General features: G+C 38.6%; 2 protein-coding genes across 3 annotated transcripts; both read left to right on the top strand.

Moving 5' to 3' along the window:
* Positions 1 to 80: 80 nt before the first annotated feature.
* Positions 81 to 2531, top strand: LOC103451856 (SNF1-related protein kinase regulatory subunit gamma-1-like). Of its 2 annotated transcripts, none has more exons than XM_017336639.3 (6): positions 81 to 175; positions 447 to 614; positions 726 to 1168; positions 1254 to 1520; positions 1609 to 1781; positions 2085 to 2531. In XM_017336639.3, the coding sequence occupies exons 2-6, from the start codon at positions 452 to 454 to the stop codon at positions 2362 to 2364; spliced, it is 1326 nt and encodes a 441-aa protein (XP_017192128.1). In that variant the 5' UTR covers positions 81 to 175; positions 447 to 451; the 3' UTR covers positions 2365 to 2531. The 2 variants fall into 2 exon arrangements, with proteins under 2 accessions (XP_017192128.1, XP_017192129.1); XM_017336640.3 differs by having other exon boundaries at positions 101 to 175; positions 450 to 614.
* A 3991-nt stretch (positions 2532 to 6522) lies between these two features.
* Positions 6523 to 9740, top strand: LOC114820538 (putative AC transposase). Its single transcript, XM_029091489.2, has 3 exons — positions 6523 to 6608; positions 6891 to 9192; positions 9295 to 9740. Exon 2 carries the CDS (start codon positions 6892 to 6894, stop codon positions 9043 to 9045), a length of 2154 nt encoding a protein of 717 aa, XP_028947322.2. The 5' UTR covers positions 6523 to 6608; position 6891; the 3' UTR covers positions 9046 to 9192; positions 9295 to 9740.
* Positions 9741 to 17741: the final 8001 nt, after the last annotated feature.

The following is a 17741-nucleotide window of genomic DNA, read 5'->3' as shown; positions in this document are numbered from 1 at the left end:
ACCAACTCGTGACAAGTGGTGAGTCAGAAATGCAACACATTTCAGGTAGTGACACGTGTCAAAAGTATGGGTTCCATACATGCAGAGGTTACTAGGGAAGAGAGAATCCTCAAAGTTTCCAAAGAAACAGAGTCCGACAGCAGTTTCTGAATCCATTGGAAGCACACATTTGGAGGTACCCCCTACACCAGCCTCTTTAATCTTGTATTTTGCTAACAATTTATGTTTCTGGAATATGTTTTCTTAGCCATCTATTTAGATTAATTATGTCAAATTAACATAATCTAAGAGCGAATTAATAGGATCTCAACCCAGATGGGAGACAGAAATTGCACAAAACAAATTAATCCTGGTTAATTCGAACTACATTAAGAAAATTCTTGTATAATGATTCTACGACTTCATGTGAAGACATTGGATTAAGATTTCGATTTCTGTCTCCAGAGTAGATATGGCACAAGAGGTTAAGGAAAGATCTAAACTTTCAAGCTACGATGCCTACTTCGAAACCATCCAATCCAGGAAGAAATTACCTCGTCCCCTACAGGAGGTTTTGACAAATGCATTTGCGAAAATTCCGGTTTCATCTTTCCCAGCAGTACCTGGAGGCAAAGGTGACAGAAATCACTATTTAATCCGCGATTACAGTGTTTATGGATGAGATATGAATTGACTGAGATAAATGGTTAGCTAAAAGCAGTGCCTTGTTACATTATTATGTGCAGTAATTGAGATTCCGGCAGATACATCCGTTGGCGACGCGGTTAAGATTCTGTCTGAAAACAACATTTTGTCAGCTCCTGTGAGCAACCCAGAAGCAGATACAAGTTCAGATTGGAGAGGCAGGTACCTAGGTCTCATAGATTACTCTGCCATTATTCTTTGGGTGTTGGAGAGTGCAGAGCTGGCGGCGATTGCTATATCAGCTACGTCAGCAACAGCGGCTGGAGTCGGCGCGGGTGCGGTAGGGGCCATTGGGGCTCTAGCATTGGGGGTGACTGGTCCTGCTGCAGTTGTAGGGCTAACTGCTGCTGCTGTTGGAGCTGCCGTGGCTGGCGGTGCGGCTGCAGAGAAAGGAATAGCCAAAGATGCTCCCACAGCTGCTGATGAATTGGGCAAAGACTTTTACAATGTTATACTGAATGATGAACCCTTCAAGTCAACCACAGTAAGAAGATTCTGTGTAGAGTATTGGTTTCTTGCGAGTTATTTGACTGGGTGAACCGAATGTGATATGTACTTGTATGTTTCAGGTGAGGTCAATACTTAAATCCTTCCGCTGGGCGCCATTCATTCCAGTGGCAACAGATAGTTCGATGTTGAGCGTTATGCTACTACTTTCAAAATATAGGCTGAGGAATGTACCTGTAATAGAACCAGGCCAACCCAACATTAAGAACTACATTACTCAATCAGGACTTGTTCAGGGTCTTGAGAGATGCAGAGGAAGAGACTGGTTCGACTGCATAGCAGCAAAGCCTATCTCTGATTTCGGACTTCCTTTCATGTCCTCTGAAGAGGTAAGGTTGCCTGGTTTCCGAAACAATATTCTTCATAAACAGTGAATTTGGAGTCTCAATATTATTGCTCCCTTGTTTTCTTGGCTAGGTTATTAGCATCACGAGCAATGATCTAATACTGGAAGCTTTCAAGAGGATGAGAGATAACAAAATCGGTGGTCTTCCCGTTGTAGAGGGGCCCAAGAAAAACATAGTCGGTAATGTCAGCATCAGAGATATCAGATACTTGCTACTCAAACCCGAGCTTTTCTCCAATTTCAGGTATTCAAAAATAAACTTTGAACCATTCCCGTTGTAGAGGTCCTCACGATGGACTGTAGAGTGCTCTAATCCTCTCAACTTCAAGGTTGAAAACACCATTGGACGTTCCGCCATTTACTTCAAATTGCTAGTAGGAAGGATCTGAAATACCTACTTATGAAACTGAACTCATCCAGTTGTGAATTTGAACTAATCTGCATAAGCTGATTTCTGTCAAGAAACAAAACCAATGCTTGTTTTGATCACTTGACAAAGACAATCATTCTTGATGAGGTACTTAATTTGTGTGCCAATTGCTTTCAGGAAGCTCACTGTTAGGGACTTCATGAGCACCATCGCAACGACCAACGAAATTGGAAAAGTTATCCAACCAATTACATGCAAACTGGGGTCGCCTCTTGGCAATGTGATTGAAAGTCTTGCTTCCAAGTCCGTTCATAGGATCCATGTAGTCGCTGGGGAGGAAGGTGAAGTTGTCGGCGTCATTACACTCAGAGATGTGATCTCTTGCTTCATCTACGAACCACCAGACCACCTCAATAACTACATGGGGTTTGCGGTGAAGGAGATGTTGAATCAGTGAGATTTCTGTTTGCCCAAAACTTCTACCGAGAAGCAGAGAGTCTCAAAATTTTGGTTTGGGACTTTTAAACAGTGGACATTGAGTTGCAGTTTTTGTTTCATGTATCTTCTTCTCATGCAGTCTTAATAAACTAAAGCCAGGGAGCTTTCTTTGTGTTTTATCATTCATCAATCCTCTAATCTTTTCTGCGTCCTCCCACCTGCCAAGTGCAGCGTACATCTTCGAAAGGATGACGAAAGGTGCCAGGTTCTCTGGCTCTAATTCAGAAAGTTGTGTAGCCACTTCTTTCCCCATTTCTGAATCCAAATGGCATTCACAGGCACCTAGCAAAGAATCAAAAACTGCTCCGGAAGGCTCTGGTAATTCTTTTATTCATTCTCGGGCTTCATCCAACCTGCCAGTCCGACCCAAAAGATCAACCATGCAAACCGAAATGCTTAGGATTTGGTTTTAGACCAAAATCTTTGTTCATCATCCTAAAAACTTACCATCCTTTCTCCACCAAACCAGTGTGAAATGAACAGATCATTGCCAAAATTGCGTGCCCATGAACTTCTTTTCCACAATGCAGAGCAGATAAATCTGCACACGCTGGTAAAAGACTTGCGATAGATTTTAAACTGGGGACTTCACCAGCTGATTGCATTCTCTTAAAACACTTGAAATCTTCAATGCCCTTCCCTAGCTGCGAAAACCCACTGATCATTGAATTCCAAGTAACGGAATCGGGTTCAAATCCTTCGAATTCTAGCTGTTCAAATAGCTCAACGGCATTCTCAGCTTGCGCATTCAATATCATTCCGGCGATCATGGCATTCCATGTAAACAAGTTCCTCTTTGTTGTGTTTGGCTCATACATTTGTGAGTAATTATGAGTCATGTGTTGACAACAATTGAAGACATGGTGACTACCACAATCCAAATGACTTTCGGCTTGTAAACTAAACAAAGAAGTGGACATCATCATGTAAAGACATAATCATGAGTAAAGACATCATCATTGTAAGAAAAGAGAAAAGGTGATGCTTTTTCTTTAATGATTATTCAAGACATCATGATGTTGGGAATAAAATATGAGTGTGAGTGACCTTATATTGAAAGTGCATTCGGACGAGAACGGGTGGTAGAAAAATATAGAGTGAGAGTGAAAAACTCTTGGGGAGAGTGAGTCTCTTAGTAAAATTTTGTGAGGGTACAAAGGGATTGGGGTTTGGGTTATGTTAATTTAACTCAAGTGTATCTTGTATTAGTTATTCTCATAGTGAAGAGCAACATCTCTAGGAGGACGTAGGCAGGTTTTTGCCGAACCTCGTAAATTTCTCGGTGTCTTTATTTCTTGTATTTTATTCTGTTCAACTGAGTGTGATTTGGTGAGGTTGTAATCTGAATCTCGTTTCCGCACGGATAAACGGACCAAGGCACAACAATTGGTATCAGAGCATCGTTGGACGCTTGGTTCGTTGGAGGTCCAGATTTGTTGTTCACCATGGAATTTTCAGTTAAGCAGTTTAATGGGAAAGGTAGTTTTACTCTCTGGCAGATGAGAGTAAAGGATGTCTTGACTCAACAAGGCTTGGCTAGAGCTTTAAAGGGAAAAGATGGGAAGCCTAAAGAAATGACAGATGACCAGTGGGAGGAGCTGGAGTCGCGTTGTGTTAGCACAATTCAACACTGTATAGCTGACAACATTATCAATAATGTTATGGATGAAGATTATGCGCCTGCACTCTGGGAGAAGTTGGAAAAACTCTATATTGCTAAGAGTTTGACCAACAAGTTACATCTGAAGCGGAAGCTGTACAAGCTAAAGATGGATGAAGGCGGGAATCTCATGGACCACATGAATGAGTTCAACTGATACTTGGATCAATTGCGGAAAGTTGATGTTAAGGTTGAGGAATAAGACAAAGCCCTCTTACTTCTTACCTCACTTCCAGATTCGTATGAAAATCTTGTGACAACCTTACTGCATGGAAAAGATACAGTAAGTTTGGAGCAGGTGCAGGCTTCTTTGGTGTCTTATGATACACAAAAGAAGAAGACCATTGTTGATGGTGGGCACGAGACTGCTTTAGCTGTTCAAGGTTGGAATCGTGGAAGAAAATTGGGAGAAGGATCTAAGAGAGACAACAGGTTCAAATCCGGTTCCGGAGGCAAGGGTCTACAATGCTACAACTGCAAAGAATTCGGGCATAAAAGGAAAAATTGTCCTTTGAGAAAAAGAAAGGATGATCTTGGTCCGTGTAGTAGCAATTTTGTGGCGGAAGACTTCGAGTATGCCCTCTAGGTACTCGAAGCAACACTTCTCCTGGTGATGTATAGTCTAAAGTGTTGCAGGGGTTTTGCAGCAGGTGGAGCTATAGGATTCACAGGTGATCAGATGGTCCTGAGGAAAGGAAGTGTGAGAATTTTGTCTGGCTCGACGAGTGTTGCTGGAAACGGGCGCGCTGACGAGTTTCCAGGTTGCAGACAATGAAGAGGAGAAAAACCTGTTGGAGGAGACGATGATGTGTTGAGATCCTGTCTGAAGCTAAATTGTCATTTTTAGCTTGCAGCAGCTGCACATGCATTTGCAATAACTGAATCTGAACAGAACCAACGAGGTTGATTCAAGGTGTGTATGCTGATACGTAAGGCCAATGAGCCTTGGTGATGGGTGCAAGGATTTTTGCATGGTGTATTCGCCAAGGTGGAGATTGTTGTGTTTGGCTCATACATTTGTGAGTAATTATGAGTCATGTGTTCACAACAATTGAAGACATGGTGACTACCACAATCCAAATGACTTTCGGCTTGTAAACTAAACAAAAAAGTGGACATCATCATGTAAAGACATAATCATGAGTAAGGACATCATCATTGTAAGAAAAGAGAAAAGGTGGTGCTTTTTCTTTAATGATTATTCAAGACATCATGATGTTGGGAATAAAATATGAGTGTGAGTGACCTTATATTGAAAGTAGGGGTGGAATTTTTTCCCGAAAATCCCGAACCATCCCGATCCCGTCCCGAAATTATCCCGAAAAATTCCCGAAACAAATATCCCGAAACATTCGGTACCCGAAACCGATCCCGACCCGAAATTTTCGGTTTGGGATTTGGCCACTGCTTTGAAATCTTTCGGGAATCCCGAACCGAACCGAATAATTTATATATATATATATATATATTTATTTTTAATTTTTAATTAGGAATTACTTGAATCGTTGGATTTGTTAAAATCAAATCCAACCGTCCATAGTTAGGTCATTTGTTTGTTAGAAGTTAGGTTATCATCAGACTTTCTCAGTCGCTCTCGCTCTCTCACCTCACTGGCGCCGCTCACCTCACTCACTCTCACAGTCCCCCCGCTCCACTCCTCCGTCGAATCCACGCCGCTCCTCATCGTCCATCACTCAATTGACTCACGCCGCTCCACTCCTCCGTCGACTCCAGCCTGATCGGACAAGTTTGGAACAAAGGAATCCATGCCGGTCCTCGTCGTCCATTGACTCACGCCGCTTCTCCATGGACTGACGCTTCTCCATCGACTCACTCACACACTCGAATCCGACACCAATCGAGTCCCAAAATCCAGGTTAGTAGGCCTAGAAGCTTTCCCAGTTGCATGCAACGCTTCATCTCTGTGCCTTGAGAGAGAATGAGAAAGAAATCATCTCACTTCTTCTTCAACGGAGCTTGATTGTCGAGAAGGAGGTCCTGGGGTTCGCGGCGGAAGGTCCGAAGATTAGGATAAGAGCTTTTGTGGAAGGCGGAGCTGGAATCTGCTGTGGCGCGAACAGAGGAGCTGTGGCGAGGAAGGACTTGGTGTTCGAGCCTCTCTCTGAGGACTCGCACAGGCTCTGGTGCCAGAAGCTCGGGGATTACATCGATTCTCTCGGTAATTTAATTTGTAATCGGCTTGCGTAGTTCCTGCAGGTTCCGTACTCTTTATTTCGAACACATTTTACTCATTCATATGGATGTTAAGTTTTAATTTGTTTTTGCTTTCTCCGGTACATTTTTCATTTGGATGCCCTGCCATTTTTCATTTTTCAATCCCTGCTATTTGGCATGCCCTGCTATTTTTGCATGCCCTGCTATTTGTATGCCCTGCAACGATTGTGAAGACTTGGTTAGTGTGTGTGATACTTAATTTTGGCAATTTGATTTTGTATTCAGGTCAGATTTTAAAGCAGCTATCATAGATAAGTAGCAGGGAGGTTCTAACTTCTAAGTTTAAACAAGAGCTCAATAACAAACAGGTCAGATTTTGCACTCTGTCAATATATGTAATGTGATATATATAATGTGGTATACATCTGCACTCTCTGTCAATATATGTAATCTGATATATATAATGTGGTATACATCTGCCATCTGAGTTTATATACACTTTTATATATGTGCACTCTGTCAATATATGTATGCTGAACTGTGTTTATATATCTGCCATCTGAGTTTATATACACTTTTATTTATGGATCAGTTTATGAATATTATATATATGCTGAACTGTGTTGTGATATATTATTGTGCATTGTCAGGATGGATGGTTCTGGTAGTGGTAGTGGTAGCCAATCACAATCTACTAGTACACCTAGGATCTCGGTTTTAGTAAAACGAAAACCACAGTACATTCGAACTCAAGAATACTTTGAAGATTATTGTGATGATGATCCGGATATGGATGCTGATATAGGGTTAGAAGAAATAGATGAAGAAATAGAGGAAGAAGAAGGTGAGGAGGAGGAGGATAGTGTTGAATTGGACAGGCGGCAGATGCCTTCGGTGGCCACATTAGCAAGTAGGGTGGGTCAACAGAAAAGAAGTAATAGGACTAAGGGGCCAAGTCCGGCTTGGAATGATGCCACTAAGGTAAAAGTGACCAATGAATTTGGAATTACAACGGTTATGGCGGAGTGCAATCATTGCAAAGTGCAAGTGCCAGCGGAGTCTTCTAGACATGGGACGAAAGGTATTCTTAATCATTTGAAGAAATGCCCGGATTCTAGTCTTTACGAGGCTCCGGATTCGAAACAACCATTGTTGTCACAAGGGGTGATGGGGGGTCAAGTTGTCGCTCACACGTTTAATCAAAAAAGACTTGATATGAAATGTGTGAAGTGGATAATAAAAGCGGAGATGCCTTTTAGGGCGGTTGATCAAGAGGACTTTAGAGATTGGATCCATGACTTGAATCCAAAGTACAAGCTTCCAAATAGGCACAAGGTGGCGGCGGCGGTTTTAGAATTGTATTTTACAGAGAAGGAAAAAATCAAGAGGGTGGTTGATGGTTTGAGGGTGAGTATCACTACCGATACTTGGACCTCAATCCAAAATATTAATTGCATGGTGGTGACGGCACATTTTTTGGATAATGATTGGGCTTTGCATAAGAGGATCCTAAATTTTGTTCAAATTACGTCTCACAAGGGTGATGATATTGGGAGGTGTCTAGAGGTATGCTTGAATACTTGGGGCATAGACAAGGTATTTAGCATTACCGTTGACAATGCTAGTGCCAATGACACTGCCATTGCCTACATGAAGAGAAGACTCAAGTCCAATGGTACTCTTTTACTTGATGGGGCTCACTTGCACATGAGGTGTGCTTGTCACATCCTCAATTTGATAGTTAAAGATGGAATGACGGAGCTTAGTCGTGAGATTGAAGGGATAAGGAATTGTGTCAAGTTCATACACTCATCCCCCGCGAGGTTGGAGACTTTTAGGGAGTATTGCGTCTTGATGAGATTTGATAGGATGTCGAATATTCCTTTTGATGTTGTCACAAGGTGGAATGCCACCTATGAAATGCTCAATAGTGCCTTCAAATTTAAGCAAGTGTTCTCAAGGATGGCAGATGAGTGCAACACTTTCATCTCTTACTTTCAAGAGGAAGTATCTAAAGAGATTAATGGGGTCACAACCAAGGTGAAACGGGTGGGTCCTCCGGTGGTGGAAGATTGGGAGAGGGCGGTGAGTTTTGCTCACTTTCTTAAAAAGTTTTATGATGCCACCTTGACACTTAGTGCAACCTTGACACCAACTTCAAACTTAATACTTGGCACGGTGATGGCATTGCAAGTGGAGATAGAAGAAAAGATTTGCACTTTCTCTAATGCCACTTTGCAAAGTGTGGCAACTTCCATGAAGCTTAAGTTTGACAAGTATTGGGGGGACATTGAAAAGGTTAACCCTATACTCTTTATAGCCCAAGCACTCGACCCGAGGTACAAGTTTGAAATGTTGGAGGCAAGTCTAGAGGAACTCCGCTATTCATGTGATGCAATCTTGGATGTGAAGACGACTATTAAAAAAAACTTGACAGATTTGTTTAAGGCGTATAAGGAGGGAGAGGTTTCTAGTAGTAGTAGTAGTGTTACCGTGGATCAAAGGCCAAGTGTTGTGGTAGATGATTCTTCGGGGTTGGAAGATGATGATGTTGCTACAAGAATGCAAAGGAAGATCCAACAAAAAAGAGCAGCGGCCCAACAAAATGAGATATCCAATGAAGTGGATATGTATTTCAATGATCCTCACCAAAGCTTAACTTATGAGGGTTTCAATATTTTGGATTGGTGGAAAGTCAATTCTGGAATATATCCAACTCTTAGTAGGGTTGCCAGGACATTTTTGCTCTTCCTAGTAGCACCGTTGCTAGTGAGAATGCTTTTAGTCTTGGTGGGAGAGTTGTAGATCCTTTTAGAGCTTCCCTAACACCGAGAACAGTTGAGGCTTTGGTGTGTACAAGTGATTGGCTAAGGGGGAATGAAATGTCTTTCTACAAGGAGCCTACAATTGACGATCTTATGTTCTACAAGGAACTTGAAGAGTTGGAGAAGGGTAAGTGAAATATTTGATTTCATGTTTTCATTTTCTTAGTTTTAAAATTTATGCATTCACTTTCTAAATATATTTTGTGTTTTATTGTTTTTATCGTTTTAGAGTTGCCTAATATGGGAGGTGAGGAGAATCCCACACAAGGTGAAATGCCACCTCCTCCACCACCTCAAGTTCAATGCCGCCCATCATTACCTCCACGACCACCCATTTCAAGAGCATCTAATCCAACACAAAGGAGGGTTCAATTATCAACAAGAGGAAGGGGTCCACCACCACCATCAACACCAACGTCAACGGGTCATTCATCAACAAGGGGAAGAGGTCGAAGGGGCTAAAGGAAATGAACTACGTTTATAAACTATGTTTTGCTTTTGGTTTGTAATTTAATCTAAATTCATTCGGAAGTTTGGTTTGTAAAATTTAACTTATTTCATTTTGGTTGCATGCACTTTTAATTAACTAGTTTGTTAGACGTTTATAAACTTAAGCTTAACTTGTTAGTTGTTGCTTTCTTGGTATGAAAATTGAAACAGGTGTGGTATTGTGAATCTGTGATATTGTGATGAAATTGAAACAAGTGGGCTGCCTGTGCTTGTGCGGGCAATGGCTGGTTGCAATTGCCAATTGTAACCTTTTTTTTTTTTTTTTTTATGAAAAAAGGGTGGGCTTACCCTTTAAATGGTGGGCTTACTCTTTAAAAGCCCAACATTTTGGGCTTCAAATTGTAAAAAGGTTAAAATTGTAAAAAGTTATAAAAGCCCAACATTTTGGGCTTCAAGGCCCAATCCCGAAGTTTCCCGAAAATCCCGAAACACTTTCGGGAATCCCGAATTTCGGGATTCCAATAGTTTTGGTTCGGTTTCGGGATATAAAATCCCATCCCGAAATGTTTTGGTTTGGGAATCGGGTTTGGGGTTTCGGTTCGGGATCCCGACCCGAACCAGCCCTAATTGAAAGTGCATTCGGATGAGAACGGGTGGTAGAAAAATATAAAGTGAGAGTGAGAAACTCTTGGGGAGAGTGAGTCTCTTAGTAAAATTATGTGAGGGTACAAAGGGATTGGGGTTTGGGTTATGTCGATTTAACTCAAGTGTATCTTGTACTAGTTATTCTCATAGTGAATAGCAACATCTCTCGGATGACGTAGGCAGGTTTTTGCCGAACCTCGTAAATTTCTCGGTGTCTTTATTTCTTGTATTTTATTCTGTTCAACTGAGTGTGATTTGGTGAGGTTGTAATCTGAATCTCGTTTCCGCACTGATAAACGGGCCAAGGCACAACACTCTTTTCATCTAGTTCTTTGAAGATAGCATAAGCGTCCACAAGTGCTGTTCCAATCACAACGTCAAGCCCGATCTTAATTTTGACGATCAAACCGTGAACCTGCTTGCCAAATCGAAGATACGAAAGGCTAGCACAGGCAGAAACAACCGAAATCAACGTAACTGAATTGGGGTTTTCACCTGTACATCCTCTCATTTTCTTAAACGCATCCAACACCACATTGGAACCCCATTCTGCAGAAGCCCTGAAACAAAAGCATTGTAGCTCACAACATTCTTGGTGGGCATTTCTTCAAACACCTTTGCCGCAGAAACCAACTCTCCGCGGTTCGAATACATAGTCAGCACAGACGTGGCAACATAAACATCGCTCTCAATGCCAAGCTTCACTGCCAAGCAATGCATTTCCACGCCGTGTTCTGCACTCCCACACGCCAATATCATACTAGTTTTTGTTTGTAACTGAATTGGGCTTGAACCCTCCAATCCCCACGTTCTTGAACAATCGCAAAGCCTCTCTACAGTACCCATTTTTCAAAAACCCAGTGATCACTGCGTTCAACGAAGCCAAGTTCCGTTCAGGCATTTCCTCAAACACCTTGAGTGCATCTTCCATAAAACGAAGCTTCATGCAACCACCGGTGAGAGCCGTGGCGGAGTAAACATCGGCCGAAAACCCGGTTTTGACGAGATGGGTATGTAGAATTTGTGCCTGCGGAGCTGATCGGAGCTCAGCTTTCCGCAGGCTTTGAGAAGAGGCGGGAATGTGAATTCGCGAGGACACGCAGAGACGGGCTGCGCGTGTAAGTAGAGGGCTTCTCTGTACGACCCACTCGCGTCTAGCTTAGCAACTTCGCGCCTCATTGGTTGGATTCAAAAATGGGTGACGTCATTCTGCTACCATTTCTTTGTGTTTATTTTGGGAAACTGGGTTTATAAATGGGCTTCAGAGTTCGGCCCGGCCCAGTTTAGATATCAAGACATTTTGAGTCGGCCGACAAGCATAGCACGTGGGGTCAGCGAATCAAAGATTCGTTGTGCAATTGGGTACTATGCTGTCCAGCTTTTTTTTTTTTTTGGCCCATTGGCATATTCAGTAAATAATTAAAATATCATGATGATGGGATATTGAAGGGTTGTGGTATGGCATAGTGTATACATGGCATACTTGGTATGGTGGAGGGATTCGCTCAGGCTGTTTGATCACGTGGTTCATTAACTACTTAATATCAACATGCATCTCGACATATTATTCACTATAATTGACATGTTGTTCACACTATTATTATTATCGAACTTACGATGCTATTATGGCGAGAAATTCTCTTAGGTTGTCTAATCACGTGGTACGTTAACTACTTAATATCAACATCCATGTCCGTATATTATTACTATAATTGACATGGTTCACATTATAATTGTCATCGAACTTATGATGCTACTATATCGTTCACTTAATAAGATGCTACTATGTCATTTGCTTTCTACCTAAATGTTTCATTTAATCATATGCTTGCTTTATTTATTTATTTAATTTAATTTTTTGAAATGATGCTTTATTTAATTTTAGATGAAAAGTAACTGACATAGTAGCATCTTATTAAGTGACAATATGTAATCGAGTTATCTAACTTAAGACTTTTCTAACCAATATACGTATAAATCAAGTAATAGTGTCACGTGTATGACGAATAGCTTCGCATATAAAATTCATGCATCGCAACATCAAGGGTGCTGGTGAACTAGGGCAGATGGTTTTAAATGCATACTCAATATGAGCCAACAAAATGTAGGGTTTGTGCAAGAATCTTTTTTTTTTTTTTATTCACAAAAGTGTACGGAGAGATTGGTTATTCTCCCAATCAGTGTCAAGTATATATGCAGCCTCGAGTTAGAAAGATTTACGCATAACACTTAACTGCCAACTATTTCTAGTTTTGGTTTACGTAAAAATTTACATATCACGCACCAACGAAAACTATTGGCAATAAAATTCAAACTTTGGTTAAGCGACACACAAAATAGAGATCTTATCAACTGAGCCAATCCTTGTTGGCGCAAAAAAACTTTTCTTTATATAAAGTCATCCACTATTCTCTTATCGTTTTATGGGAGAAGAATTTTCTTTATGCCATCACTTGAAATTGACCATAATTAAAGCACTTAGTTTGCGAGGAATCAAAATTGAAAAAATGGAGTTTTCACCGTGCTCAAAGCAGATTCCGAAGCGTTCTCCTTTTTTATTAGTTTGATACTAGTCTAGTAATTAGAAGCTCGGAAATAATTTTCACATCTTTATTTAATAATTGAATAAATCAAAGAAGAATAATACCAATAAGTAGCATAGTGGTAAGGACGCAGCCTCAATAAACAAAAAAATATGAGAAGTTCTAGGTTCGATGCTCTGAGTTAAGTCTGTTTGACTGTGACCACAGGCAGAGTCAAATTCCCCATAGCCTCTCTGAATCCCGAAGAAGTAGATAAATGTGACTTGCTACTAGTTATCCTCCTTTTTAAGAAAAAATAAAATAAATAAATCTAAGAAGAATCAATCAATAAAAGTTGAGAGGTGCTATGCCCATCTTATTAGTTTATTTTTCCATTCACTTTAATATAAAAGTTTTATTAACAAATTTAACCTCATACAAAATGACTGATCTAAAAATAAAAAAGTTATAAAAAAAAAATTATTAATGTCACTAGCCAGCACCCACCCAACCACTTTTGTTGACAAAGAAACTGAAGAACACTCAATGACACCAAGAAATATCCAATCGCCCAAATAAAACTGCAATCGTGCACCAGATTCCTCCTGCCAACTATTCCGTAAGAGAGAATAGAGGAAGGCATATAGAGAGAGAGTAAGTAGAGAATATAAATCCATCCTTGTCGGGCATTCATGGTCTGGTGCAGAACTTAGGAGGGAAAGGAAAGACATCATCTTCGGATCTTTTCCTCCAAAACTCGTGGATCAAATGATCCGGCCTTTTGAAATTTGATTAAATTGCCAAAAATTATTATAACTATCAGGAGTCCAGATTTTAAGAACCCAAATTACTTGATCTGCGAGTTATAGACGAAAAGATTCGGAGAGAATCCTTTCTAGAGGGAAGGGGGTGTTTGTCGTAGCCACGTCTGGTACAGATCCTAGGATCTTTGAGTTTTCCTTCAGTTTTTTGTTTTATTTTAGGGGTTTTTGAACTTTAATCCCTCAAGAAGATTAAAATTTAAAAAAAACCTAGTGTTAAATTAAATATTGATTTTAGTCCCTAATGTGCCCTTAATTCAAAATAATTAATGTGCATTTTATTTAATGTCTCCCATTAGATTGTAGACATCGAAATTTCGGTAAATAAATGTTGACCGATAAATCAAAGTGTCAACGCTCATGTATTACATAAATTTTACACGTGGCGTGTGACTAAACGAAAATTGAAATGAGTTGGAAAAGTCATCAAATAGGACACGTGTCAACACCTGGCAGAAACGACTTATTTCATCTGGGATATTATATTCAAAATTAGGCCTTGGAAAATTCTATAAATACAAGCCCATTTCATTCATTTGAAAGGGGAATGAAAATCATTAGGCAAAACTCTTGAAGCTCTGAAGCTCTGAAACTCCGAAGCTCTCAAGCATCCAGGTTCCCGAAGAATCAAGAAAGCCTTCTTCGTTCTTCGTTCATCGTTCTTTCAAGATCAAGCCCCGACGGCCCTTGAAGAAAGTGTTCTTCGTTCATCGTTCACCCAAGATCAAGCCCCAACGACCCTTTGGATCAACGAACGTCGACAAATCCATACATCCAACCGTTCTTCAAGATCAAGCCCAAAAGCCCTTGAAGACCCGTTCATCACTGTTCTTCAAGATCAAGCCCAAAAGCCCTTGGAGATCCGTTCATCACTGTTCTTCAAAGATCAAGCCCAAAAGCCCATTTGAAGATCCGCTCAAAGCCACCTTCAAGATCAAGTCCACGGCCCTTGAAGAACGTTCATCCTTAGATCAAGCCCAACGGCCCTTTGGATCAATCACACATCCACAAATACACACCTTACGGAGATCGAATCAGAGGATCAAAATAGAGAGAGATTGTAACCCAAAATCATCAAATACATAATATTTGTTTGTGCACGTTGTTCTTGTCTCTTTCGTTTCAGGAATTTTCCGTGTTCACATAAATATTTAAATTTATTAATACACAAATTTTAATTTATTTTTTGACCAAAAAAGAGTTTTTTAATTTATTAATTTTATTTAACATTCTTCAAACTTGAAAGACTCAATTAATGTACCTAAATTGTGACATCTCACATCGTCCAGGGGAGTGATCCTTAAATGTATATTCTCATCCCTACCTAGCACGAGGCCTTTTGGGAGCTCACTGGCTTCGGGTTCCGTAGGAACTCTGAAGTTAAATGAGAATGAGGGCGTGGTTGGGGCCCAAAGCGGACAATATCGTGCTACGGTGATAGAGTGGGCCGGGGAAGTGATCCGCCTCGGGCCAGGATGTGACATAAATGCTAGTACCGAAATATATTATATTGAACTAATCTATTTAAATGTTAGTACCGAAACGTATGTACCTAAATATATGTACCGAAATGTATTAATATTAAATTAATATACCTAAATGTATGTACCGAAATGTATGCATTGAAATGTTAGTACCGAAAATGTATTATATTGAATTAATGTACCTAAATATTTGTATCGAAATGTGTGTACCTAAATATATGCACCGAAATGTATTATAATGAATTTAATATACCTAAATGAAGAAGATAAAGTACATCAAAATATATTGTATAACAAAAATTAGTTTATCTAAATGTTCACAACAAAATATATTACGATGAATGAAATGAAAATAAAAATTATAATGAAATAAAATTAATACATTAAAAATTAGAAAGAAAAAGATAAATAATTAATAAATCAAAATATAATTAATAAATGAGGTTATTAATGTATCAAGTTACTAAAATTACTTATGGTTTTAATCAAAAAGTCATATTTGCCAAGGATTAAAATGAAGTTTTCTATTTATTTTATTTGTTTCATGTTAAAGGAAAAACACATCAAGGTTATTTTAGTAATTAGAGTGGCCGAGAAAAGATAATTTTCATTTTTCAACTTTTAGTGATGGTTGAGAATATAAGGTGGGGTGGAAAGATAAGATATCATTGGTACTACTAATCAAGTTGCTTTCAATCTTTTCAAAAACATATGTAACTCAAATATTTAAAATTGTGTTTCTATGCACTCGAAGTCGTATATTTAATTCACACTCTTTTTAGTACTCACCTTCATGCACTCGAATGAGCGCGTGTAGAAAGCATTTTTTGAATCACTATGTGTTACGCACGACTTACACATTTTAAATGTATTTATATGCGTAAATTGACAAAAGAAAAGTCAAATATTTAAAGTAAATGAATAATTTTAGACCATATTAGAATAAACCCCTCATAAACCAATTAAAGCAACTGAATTCACATAATAAAATCGGTTTTATATAATTTACATTAAGAATAGATAAAATAATATTTAATAAACAATTGACTGAATTACATTATTGCTAGCTTATTGTGAGGTTAAGCCCACCCGCCCTTTAGTGTAGAAAATATCGTTTGTTAAAAAAATAATTATTTGACAATTAATTTAATTACATTAATATCCGCGTTCAAAAGGTCTTTTAAAAAAATTAATATTTAATAAACAACTGATTGAATCAAATTATTGTTAGCTCATTGTGAGGCTAAACCCACCTCATTTCCCTTAGTGTGAATAATATCATTTGTTAAAAAAATAAACAATCATTTGACAACTTATTTAATCATATTATTATCCGCATCTGAAAGACCTTTTTTATAACCGGCATTACACGCCTCTCAAGATATTTTAAACACAACAATGACATTGTTTGTTAAAAAAAAAACAATAATTTGACAACTTGTTTAATCACATTATTATCCGCATCCGAATGACTTTTTTTATAACCAACATTACACGCCTCTTAATATATTTTAAACACAATATTCATGATTTTTCTTTCCCATTCATGTGGGCACCATCAATTTTCACTAATCCTTCAATTTTTTTATTCTTTTATCTTTTCCCACTAATATTTATATTATATTTTAAAATGATCAAATTACCAAATTATCTATGCATTATTTGATGTATTATATTGGGCTCTTTTTTATTTTTTTGGTTGAGGGGCAATTTTGTCCTATTGTTTTTTGTTGAAGCCGTGACCCCAAAGTGGGGCTCTGGCTTTATATATTATAGATTAACTTTTTGTCCATGTACAGAGATTTATTAGTAATAATTTACGAAGTATAATTTTCTCCCCTCCTAATTTTTCTCTGCTTCCTTCCTCTCCTATTTAAACGGTTACGATTAAGCCACGTTAGCATTTTATATTAATTTTTTTATAGACAAAAAAAGACAAAAAAAAAAAGAAGAAAGAAACTGTGAGAAAATAAGAGGAAAGGAGAGAGAATTAGGAAGAGAGAAAATCAGACTCCATAACTATAAACTCACCATATGATTTATGCATTTTAACCTAAGATTAAATTTGGGATTAATGATTACCACATTTGACACATAAAGTGACTAGTTGGACCCATTTGATAAAATTAACAAATGATATTGTGACTTTGTGAATGCAAATGGTACCAACATGATCTTCTTCAGATTCTTTTGGTGACGATCTTAGGAATTTGTAAAATTATATTCGTTCATCATATATTATGTGATCAGTTTTTATCAGGTACTGTTTATATTTAATTTTAAATAAAAATATTTAAAATAATTTTTAATCGTACGATGAACGAATATAATTCACGAATCCGGCGAGAATCTGGATTCTCAAATGGTAACGTATACGTGCATGTATATTTAGGAATGGCATATGGGGGGTCCACATCTAGAAGTATCGTTGACATGTTTGGTTCATCATTTTAGTCCAACATTCATACTTTTGCTAATTTAATTTTGCCAATTCGCTTTCAACACGGCTTTCCAAATGAGGAAGTTTCCCGGTACCAACAACGAAATTAGTTTCCGTATTATATTTATTTGGCGTTCTCACGCACAAGTCATTGATAAACATTACATTTTAAAGAAAAATGCTTTGCCTAATGTTGGAAAAATACTTTGTCACAATGTAGAATAAATTGAATAATAGTCATTCTTTGTTTAGAATTTTTGTTCAAAATGAAGGGCTATAAGGGGCAAATAAGTCATGCAAGTTTTAACAGAGTT

This window comes from Malus domestica, chromosome 13 (assembly GCF_042453785.1).
Source record: "Malus domestica chromosome 13, GDT2T_hap1".
Lineage (NCBI taxonomy): Eukaryota > Viridiplantae > Streptophyta > Magnoliopsida > Rosales > Rosaceae > Malus > Malus domestica.
The sequence above is the reverse complement of the archived record's forward strand: the minus strand, read 5'-3'. Positions and strand labels throughout refer to the sequence as shown.

Coding starts and splice junctions, on each gene's coding strand:
- LOC103451856 (XM_017336639.3), top strand. CDS start 452: ATGGCACAAGAGGTTAAGGAAAGATCTAAACTTTCAAGCTACGATGCC. Junction 615..725: donor AGCAGTACCTGGAGGCAAAG/GTGACAGAAATC, acceptor TATTATGTGCAG/TAATTGAGATTCCGGCAGAT. Junction 1,169..1,253: donor AACCCTTCAAGTCAACCACA/GTAAGAAGATTC, acceptor TGTATGTTTCAG/GTGAGGTCAATACTTAAATC.
- LOC114820538 (XM_029091489.2), top strand. CDS start 6,892: ATGGATGGTTCTGGTAGTGGTAGTGGTAGCCAATCACAATCTACTAGT.